This window comes from Psammomys obesus, unplaced genomic scaffold (assembly GCF_907164565.1).
Source record: "Psammomys obesus unplaced genomic scaffold, mPsaObe1.curated_primary_1811, whole genome shotgun sequence".
Lineage (NCBI taxonomy): Eukaryota > Metazoa > Chordata > Mammalia > Rodentia > Muridae > Psammomys > Psammomys obesus.
Genome location: NW_026596088.1, coordinates 12,426,356 through 12,436,613, shown reverse-complemented (window position 1 = coordinate 12,436,613; position 10,258 = coordinate 12,426,356). Strand labels below are relative to the sequence as shown.

General features: G+C 45.5%; 1 protein-coding gene across 2 annotated transcripts in view; it reads left to right on the top strand.

Annotated features, from left to right (window-relative positions):
- Insc (INSC spindle orientation adaptor protein) overlaps positions 1 to 8,038 on the top strand; it is a 105,601-nt gene extending 97,563 nt beyond the window's left edge. For both annotated transcript variants that reach the window (XM_055627662.1, XM_055627663.1), the window contains 3 exons: positions 2,642 to 2,797; positions 3,911 to 3,987; positions 7,376 to 8,038. In XM_055627662.1, the coding sequence (XP_055483637.1) occupies positions 2,642 to 2,797; positions 3,911 to 3,987; positions 7,376 to 7,504 (362 nt within the window). In that variant the 3' untranslated portion in view covers positions 7,505 to 8,038. The remainder of the gene's footprint in view (positions 1 to 2,641; positions 2,798 to 3,910; positions 3,988 to 7,375) is intronic.
- Positions 8,039 to 10,258: the final 2,220 nt, after the last annotated feature.

Below are 10,258 nucleotides of genomic sequence, written 5' to 3'. Positions count from 1 at the left end.
ACACACACACACACACACACACACACACACACACACACACACACACAGAATTCCATGTATGAATTGGTCTAAAGTGAAATGCTTATTTGCCTTCATAGTCTTTAATTCTAGTTGGAGATAGTGCCAGGTGGTGTTGGTGGCAAGGGGACAATAAAGTGCTTTTTAACTGCCTTCTTGCATTTAGCCTTCATGGACAGCTGATGTGTGGGAGAGAGTGAGGGTGAGCAGGAGAAGAGGGCAGCAGGGCTGCCTCCGCCACTCTTTGAGGGCTTCTTTTCCCAGCTGCTGGCCCTCTCTGCCCTACCTTGTGTGTTCATAGTCAAGGGGAGGTGGAACAAGGCTTGCCAGCCTGAGGGCCGATGTGAGCAGTCTCTGTCAAAAGACAAGGTGGCTGGCTTGCAGCTGGTAGCAGAGCTAGGACAGCGAGGGCTTCTTGCGACTGAGGAATAAGGGAGCAATTAGCAAGCAGTTGGAGACCAGAGACACTAATGAGAGAGAGTGAGAGATAGATAGATAGATAGATAGATAGATAGATAGATAGATAGATAGAGAGAGAGAGAGAGAGAGAGAGTAAGCTGGGAGCCTGGCTACCTACGCTCTGCTGAAAGTCCCTTCCCCCAGGCTGCCCTGCTCTCTTAACAAACACGAACTTCCCCGTTCCCCAGGACTAATTGAAATGCACCATTTTGTGTTAATTTCATGTGATTGAGCTAATAATGAGAAACTGTGCGGAGCCAGCTGAGGCCAAGAGGAGAGGCTGCGTGCTGTCACTTGTGCTCTCCTCCTTCAGCGCTTGGGGTCTTGGCTCGAGTGGCTGATGGCAGCAGGCTGCCACTTGCCTATGCCTTTGAGGTTGGGATAGCTGCCATCTGGAGAGTGCTCTGTGGCTTACAAAGTGCTGTTGACTAACTCACTGAGTCCATAGCGGCAGACCTACTGTGTGCCTGCATTGTGCTGGACAGTGGGGACATGGAGTTTCACGAGCCCCTACATTTGTCCCAAAAGTTTTCTCAGTCCAGAAAGAGGACCTGCCTGGACTGAAGTGTTGACCATCTAAAACAGTATAGCCGCAAAGGAGGGTAACAGAGCATGGACACTGGAGCCACACTCGGTGGGTTTGAATCCTGGCTCAGTTAGTCACAAACAGTATGGACTCTCTCAGAGACTGTGAGAATGATCATGCGTTGCCAGGCCTAGATTCTCTTTTCAGAAACAGTGGGAGTCTCATAGGATTTCACCTAGAGAGTAGAAGGAAGGCAGTATTTGTAAGAGTAGAAGATGATTTGTGGGATCCAAATGACAGTGGCATACTCAGAGGCCACCAGAAGCCAGGGAACTCCTGGGTCTCGATAAGGAAAAAGGCATGTTAAATTGCATGAGCTTTGAGGGCCCATGACTAAGTCACTGGTTGTAAATGTAGATGCCTGTAGGATTCAGACATAATAAAGTAGATAAGGTAGAAAAGGACTAGACCCGTTTTATTAATAATAGTAAACTTAAGACAGATTGTAGACACAGGCCTAAAATCTCAGCATTGAGGAGGCTGCAGGAAGAGGATTTTTGTGTTGCAGCCCAGACTCAGCTACATAGTCAGGTCCAAGTCAGCCTGAGAAACATAGCACTTTCCTGTCTTAATGTAAAACAAAAGTAGAAACAACACAATAAGAAGCTTCTGGCTATAAACAAATGTTCATGTGGTCACCATTGCCAATTCAGAAGATAAATGTGAAAACAGAAATCAAAAATTTTGTGGAAATCATCACCTTGCATACAACATAATTTCCAAAGCAACAAAAATAAAGCATATCTTTAGATCATGTCTAGTTTAAGCTCCAAGATGGCTGGTTGGGGCTAGGGTGGTGAGGGGTAGGGTCAGCTTTCACAGAGGGTAGGTTTCTGCTGAAAACCCATATGATGGGAGATAATAGAGAATAAGAGGGAAAAGGGATGTTCCCCACAGAAAAAGTGGGCAAAGGCGGGCTGATGGCATGGATGTGGGTATGCTTTACAGAACATACAGGACACAGATCTGGTTTGGGGAGGACATAGGAGGCTCCTGCGTGAGCTAAATGGACCCTCAATTTGGCACCCCTACCTCAAATGCACTTGCTGTAGTGGTTCTCCAGCCTCAACCTGAGACACCTCCTGTCATGGGACTTAGCGCCTCTGACCTGTCTCAATTGCTGACCCATCAGAGGTGACAAATAATGGGACCGGCCATCCAAGCTCCACCCAGCACCCGCATGCACCGTGTGCACAGGGCAAGAGGCTTATCCCGCTTTGGGCCTCAGAGCAGGATTACCTCAGTCATGCCCATGAGGCTGTTGGGATGTTTGAGGAGACTATTCATTTACTGTGCACACAACACAGTGTGAGACATAAAAGCAATAATGCTGTTTTTAAAGGCAGGAGTGTCTTCCAGATGTTTCCTTCCAGTCTAGTGACTTGGTGCCTAAGATCAGACACTTTTCTTTGGAGAGGAAAGAGGTGACCATATTCATATCCACCTCTGCTTGAGACTCCCCTATCCCAAGCCTTTGCTTGAACCTTGCACCAATCTGTCCAGCTGGCCCCAGCAGGAACGCTCCAGACTGGCAGTGAGGCTAAATGGTCTATAAACTGTCTGTTTCTTCTGGCCCAGGGGTCCAGCTCATCATGGGCATGCTGTCTGAGAAGCCGCGGTCTGGGACTCCCGCTGAAGTGGCAGCCTGTGAAAGAGTACAGCAGAAAGCTGCGGTGACTCTAGCCCGCCTCTGCCGAGACCCGGATGTGGCCCGGGAGGCCGTGCGGCTCAGTTGTAAGTGAAGCTGGCTGTAGCTGGAACGGAATGGGGAGCTTGGGATGGAAGTAGCTGTGATTTCACGGTGCTGCCAGTGGGCCGAGTGTTAGGACTAACTGAGGTGAGCCCACGCTCTGTGGGTTGGATGACCCTGGAGTAGAGGCCTTGAGTATAACCCCTAGTCTGAATGGCAGCAAGAGATGAAGCTGGCTAGAAGAGCGACTCACCTGCGGGCTCCTTGTCATTCGGAATCTGGTTATCATTTTCTTCGCTTAGCCATTTGCTCTCTTTTCCACCCAGTTCTTGCTCATTCTCCATGAGAGCAGTTGTTCTCAGCCTACGGGTTCCCACCTTTTTGGGAGTCCCACAGCAGATGTCCTACATATCAGATATCTACATTTTAACTCAGACAGTCATGAAGTAGCAATGAAATAATTTTATGGTTGGGGGTCGCCACTACATAAGGAACTGTATTGTAGGGCTGCAGCATTAGGAAGGTTGAGAACCACTGGAGCAGAGGAATCCAGTACCTTCCCTGAGTGGTGACAGGAGAATGATCTGCATGTGAGAATCATGAGAGTAATGCTCAAAGCACATCTGGTTGACAGAATAAGCCCTGCATATATATATGTATATATTTACAAAGACATGTTTCTTCTTTTGGAATATGGCAACATTTTCTCAGTAAATCCCCAGGGAAGGTTGGTGGGGTCTATAGCTTTCCATAATTTTTAGCTAAAATGTATTTTCTGACTGACATAGCCATTTGGGGGAATATGGTTGGGAGACCGCAGTGCGTAGCCCTGAGTGTTAAGCATCGTGCCTGTAAAGCAGAAGTATGTCCTCCGAAGCCTTTGCTCAGAGGAGTGGGTGCTATGCCGACAGTATTTGCCAAAGAGCAGCCCAGGCCAGTGATCTGCTACTTGTGGGTATGACTTTGAGTTTCTGCTTTTCTTGCCCTTGAGCGGGAAGTAGTAGGAAGTCTCCTGGGAATAGTCCTCCAGGTGGTCTGAGCTTCTCCTCCGCAGACCGGCGCTAACACGCTCTGTGGGTGAAGCTGGCCAGCGCCTCTGGGTCACCTGGCCAGGCTCCTCTGACCCATGTGTGGGGCCCGCCTTGTGTCTTGTGCAGGTATGTCTCGCCTTACTGAACTCTGCAGGTCCCCGTCTGAGAGGAACAGCAGTGACGCCGTACTTGTGGCCTGTCTGGTGAGTTATCAGCCTCCAGCACCTCCCAAGGCTTCAAGAAAGGCAGACTGAGGCCAGAGCGGCTGGTTCTGCCACAGCTGGGATAAGCCTTGGCACCTCTCCAGGCTTTACATTTTTATATTAAAATTATAAGGCTGATGTGCATTTCCATTAATTGATAAAGTTGTGATGACAATCACATGAAAGATGGAGAAGCAGCTCTTCATCCAACACTCCTATCCCCTATGACCCCAGTGATTTTTTTAGGTTCTGTGGACTACTGATAGCAGATTAAAACTAGAGAGGTGAGCTGCAGGGCTGCTAGGTGGCAGTGTTGATGTCATGGAGCCCCATAACACAAGGGCCAGGAAGTAGATAGCTGTCAGTCTGAAGTGGCCAGGCCCTTCCAGCCAAGTGGCTGCACCCTAAGATGTGGAAAAAAAAACTATAAGGAGCATGATAGACAGGACAGTGAGGGTTACTCAACCAGCAGCTAAGATCTCCTTGAACCCATGCTGGTGCATCCTAGGGTTCCCCGCTTCTGGGTGTGTGTAATCGAACTAATCTATAGCAGCAGATGGGCAATGCACGCTTTGCTCACACTTACCTTCCTGTGAGTCTGTGATGAACCCCAGAGCAGAGTGGCAGAGCAGATAGAAGTATGGGCTCACGGGGAAGCAGTTAGCTTTCAGAAGAGCGTGCTGGCTCGCCCGCTCTCAAAGAATCCAAGGGAGAAGCAGTGAATGTATGGTATTTTTTCAGGTTGAGTCACTGTAGAGCCCTCTCCTTGCCCCACTCTTCCCTGAGCTCAGCTCAGCTCTGAAAGTTCCAGGCAGACACTGTGCAGTAGCAGAAGCAGCTGGCATTGCCATCAGTGGGTCCATCCTGGCCGTACCTTGATGAGCTGTGTGTCACTGAGCACATCAAAGAGCTGTAACTCTTACCTAGTAAATATATTCCAGTGGATCTATGTGCTGCTCCTTCCTCTAGGCTTTGGAAATACAGTTGCAGAGACAGTCAGGAAAGACCTCTCCTGCAGCTTTTATTCTGGGACATTCAGGACACTCTTCTCTCTCCTGTGCCTTTTAAAGCCTGGTGAAGATTTGTAAGCTTTTCTATGAATCTTTTTTCAACAATTTCACCCATGTATATAATGTATTTCAAGCAGATTCACCTCCCCCTATTAACCCTTTTATCCCCTCAATCCATTCTGGAGTCCTTGTTCCTAGTAAGTTTCCCTCCCATCTTCTGAGTAATTTTTATATGCGTAAAGAGATTACCGTGGAGTTTTAAAACAGCACCAATTATGTTAAAAGTGTCTATTCCATATGTATGTACATGTCATATTGTTCATAGTAGTAAATACTATTTGAAGACACCTTCAGCATCTCTAATGGAGTCTGCAGGTATCTGTGATTTCTTCTGAAGAGCAAGGTCAGACATCAGCAAGATCCACAGTTTGTTGCAACACTGACAACTGAAGGAAATGCTGTTTCAGTGAGGAGTTAGTGACAAAAGGGATAAAACCCTTCTTCTCCAAGTTCACAGACCTTCTTGGGTCTATTTTTCTATCAAACAAAATGAGGAGAAATTCATAGCTGGAAGCACATAATGATTGGCCTGAACTCCCTTATCTTCGCCATTCTGGCAGCAGCAAGTGCCAGACTAAAGGGCTTGATAGGAGAAATTAAGGACATGGAAAGCACTTGGAAACTGTAGGCTGCCTCAGGTGTGAGGGCTTGTTGCTATTATTCTTGGCATTTTTATTGTGTTTCTTGAGAGAGTACATAAAAAAATTTTGGCTGTTATCGTCAATCACTCAAAGATCTTTCAACTGGAAAGGGACTCCATTTGTTCTTCAGGACAAGTGGGTGTCTGCTGAGGAGAGCCCCTTTCTCACCCATTCCCCATGTGGACGCTGAGTGAATTCTTTTACGGGAATTTGACTCATGATGTTTTCATCAAACTTGCATGGGATTTTCCATGCTTCTCCATTATTTACCTCATCTACTGTCCACTCGCTCGGCCCTTCATAGAGTGGCTCTGACCTGACACTGGGGCATGAAGGCCCCCTGCTGTTTCCAGATCTTGTCAAGCTCTGCCTGGAAGCATTGTCTTGTCCCACACCCCAGAACAAACACCATCACTACAACTCTGTTGTTCAGCCCTGGAGGCTCAGATCTAAATCCCTATCTGAGGATGTTTCCCAGGATCCTTCTGTGCTACAAAAGCAGGGAATACAGAGCGCATAACCCTAGTTTCTCCGCTTGTCTGTATCACTCATGTAGTAGACTTTTGACATTCTTTGGAGACATGGGCCTTTTGAACAGACCGTCTTGTTTCTAGCCATGCTTTCTTTTCCTCAGGTGGGGGAATTCAATTATTATTTCCGTGTTGAGGAAAGTGGCAGCACAGGTCATCGTTGGCAACAAGATTGATTTTTTTTTTTTCCTAACAAAGCAGTAGGCAACTATCTTTATTTAATACTTGGGTGTCTGGGAATGAGATCCAGGGATGACTAATTTTAACCCTCCCAAGAAGGGAGACTGAGAACAAGGCTTGGGGATAGTGCAGGGGCTCTGGGCACAGGGACAGGGACATAGATTATTCCATTGTTAGGGTAACCATGGATACTTTGCTGGGTAGGTGACAGTAGGGGAATTCTTCTGACTAGGAAAGAGTGGGAGGGACATGCCATAGGGGAGCCCACGAACAAGGCAACTGCCCAGGAGTAGGGGTGAGCCTAGCACCCAGTGGGGTGATCAGGGGGACTGTTCCATTGATCTGTCCCCACCCCACTCCTGCTCTCCCTTTTCTGATTTGGATTTCTCTTTACAGCATCTTTATCTACCTTGGTTCCGTGTTTCCCATTTCCTTCTTCTTTCCACCCTATCCTACACTGCTCTGTGCAGGATTTGCTGCATTTTTGGGTGAGTGAGTAACCCTTGTTTCTGGAAGTCACTCACAGCCCCTGAGAGCAATAATTCAAGTCCATGGATGCTTCTAGAAGTCCCAGTTTCTGGGAGGAACACATTTTAAACATACATGTACCACTAAGTTGGCTAGATCCTTAAAGGACAGATCTTCAAAATGACTAGTTTCCCAGAGTGATTAAAAAAAATAAAACAGAAACAGCAAAATCATTGTTATAGTTATTAAGAGCTTCCAGATGATGTCAGCCACACTGGATCAAATGCAAAGGAAACCAGGTGACCGTGGTGACAAGGGCACTCTGGTGGCCAAAATGGCCCCTGAAGTATCACAAGACCAGTGTCACGGGATCAGATCAGATTGCCTGGTTGATGCATCACATTTCTCAAATGCATCTCTTGGGGCAGCTGAAGGAAGTACGTACTTGTACTTGCTGGGGCCCAGTCTGATGGAGTCTTCTCTCCTGCTTCCTCCCCAGGCTGCCCTGCGTCGATTGGCTGGGGTCTGCCCAGAAGGCCTTCAGGACTCTGACTTCCAGCAGCTGGTCCAGCCTCGGCTTGTGGATTCCTTCTTGCTGTGCAGCAACATGGAAGAGAGCTTTGTGTAGCAAGTGGGGAGGAGACACACTTCATGCACTTCTCAGAACTTGTTAGCTCTCCTGGCCTCCTTATTTATATGTAATTTATTTTTTACATAAAATAGAAAGGGAAATATTTGTCAGTCAGTAGCTGGTCCTTGGGAGTCATTTTCTTTTCTTTTCTTCCTTCCTTCCTTCCTTCCTTCCTTCCTTCCTTCCTTCCTTCCTTCCTTCCTTTCTTTCTTCCCCCCCCCCCGCCTTCCCTTCTCTCCTCTTTCCTTCTCTCTTTTTGACTTCCATGGCTATGCAGATGCAGAAGTTGAATTGTGTCAAGGCTAACATGACAGGCTGTCACGGGTGACTCCCGTCATAATGCTTTCTCTCTCCTCAGTGTATACTCTTGCCTATTTTTTTTTTTAATCTTTGAACTGGGGTATTTTAACTGCCCAGCATTTTTTTAAAAGTTAGTTTTATTCTTTTCAGAAATTCAAAGTGAATTTCACAGTTGAACAGATATACAGTAAGGAAATGTTTTTCTTTAATAAATGGAATAATGGAAATATGTTCTTTTTGTTTTCTGCTTGAATTGTGTTTTAAACTCAGTTTTTGCCTCTCATGTTTTCATGCTATAAGAATTTCTCCAGCTGTCTAAAGTACAGAGAGAGTTGTCTTGTTTTTATAGGTACATTTAAAATGTGTTTCTGAATACACCAAAATCCAGCTTCCCTTGGTTCCTCTGCCCGTGTAAACCGACACCTTCCGGTGAAGAGAATCCTGAGCTGAGACACAGTGCATGAGTCCTCCCCAGAGGGCTGCTGGGAAGGAGTTAGTACCTAAGGGGCCTGAGGCTGAGAGGCCTGAGACTTTTACCAGCTCTGTGTCCAGGGCTCTCATGCTCATAGATTGAAGCTGACCATGGTGACAGTATTCACACGCCAGAAATAAGCTTCTGAACTCTTCACAGAGCTACTTCTTCAGTGTCACTTCCAGTAATATTACACAGATTCGTAAGTCCTGAAAAGTACAATGTCGTTGTATTGCGACATGATTTTAGTGTGTGTGTGTGCGCGTAAGTCAAAGGATAACTCATGGAAGTTGTTTATATTGTACCACGTGGGTCCTGGGGACCCAGCTCAGTCTGAGCCATCTCACCTGCCGAATAATATGATTTTGTAAAGTTCAAGAAAGATTTCTGAAACACCCAATTACTAGCATAAATAAATTAATGTAATGTTTCAGGTCCCAGGCTGAACGTCTAATATCTCTTTTATCCCTCACAATAATCACATGGCCATTCATCACTGTAGGCAGATGTATTAGTATATATGATCACGTCGCTGAGTCACGTGGCTGAGGTCAGTAGCTTGTAAGTTAGGCTGGAATATGAGCCAGGCAACTTCTACTGCCAGAGCCATTGCTGTTCCAAAGACCCATAAAGAAAAGTGGCAATGATGGTAATAGTGGAAAACTCTTGCATGTCATTTGCCATGTCCAAGCACTTGTTTTGAAGCTTCTATATTAATTTATAAGTACATTAATATTTACCCATATATTATTTAGTCAGCTCTTTTCTAGCCAGGCAAGATCACTGCACAGATGAGGAAATAAAGAAACTCTTTATGATGAGACAATAGAACTCAAACACTGAGTAAATGGCCCTGTATCCCTGTCCAAAGCTTGCACAGTTAGGAAGAAAGTTTCTTTTTTATAAAGATTTTATTTCTTTTATGTGTACGGGTGTTTTGCCTACATGTATGTCTGTGCACCACGTGTGTGTAGTGCACACGGAGACCAGGTGTTCTGGAACCGTAGTTACAGATGGTTGCTAATCACCATGTGAGTGCTGGGAACTGGGTCCAGGTCCTTTGCAAGAACAGCAAGGGCTCTGAGCCACTGAGTCATCTCTGCAGCCCCAGGAAGGAGGTTTTGGATGTATTTCACTAAGTTACATGACATGGTTGTTCAGATGTTGACACCTTTCACCATACGTCAACACATGACTTGTTAATAATCATGGCTGATCTCATCAGAAAAGTCTTTAAACACTGGGACAGTACCATGATTGAAAGCTCAAAATCATATTATTTAGAACAAATAATATCAGTTACCTTCTTTGGAAAGACAGCCATTCTTTGATCATTTTTGCAAAAATGTCTTCCAGATGTCTCCGCCTTAACAGGCGTAGTTTGCCTGTCAGCTCATCTTTTGAGGAGAACTGGTGGGAAAAGTGGCTGTATCACAATTCAGTTACACGCCTGCCTTCTCTTTGGATATGATACCCTTTATGTCTTAGTATAAAGTGCCAATGCTTAGGGTTTGCTTCTCATTTTTGTCAACAAGTGTTCCAGAAACTAAAACAACACAAGCCAAAGGCTTAATGTTTATAATAAAATTAATATTTTCAAGTATTACATTAAGAATATTTCTAAGTGAAATTGTTACCCAGACTTTGAATTGTGTGGCAGAATACAACAGGGGTGTGTGGCAGAATGCAACAGGGTTCAGTTTAATGCCACTGTCTTAAAACCTTGAATGTGCAGTGTTATCTACCATTACTTGTGTACCATTAGTAATGTCATCAAGTGGAAACACAAGGTAAGTAAGTAAGTACTCGGTGTTATAAAAATAGCCTTGACCTTTGAGAATTCCTAAAAGAATATTGGAAACCCCTGGAGACTATGCCCACCTCCCAGTTTGAGCATCACTGTTTTAGTTGAACTTTACATTTAGTTATTATGGAAACTGGAGCCTCTGTTGACAGGAAGAAAGCGATTTTCTCATAAA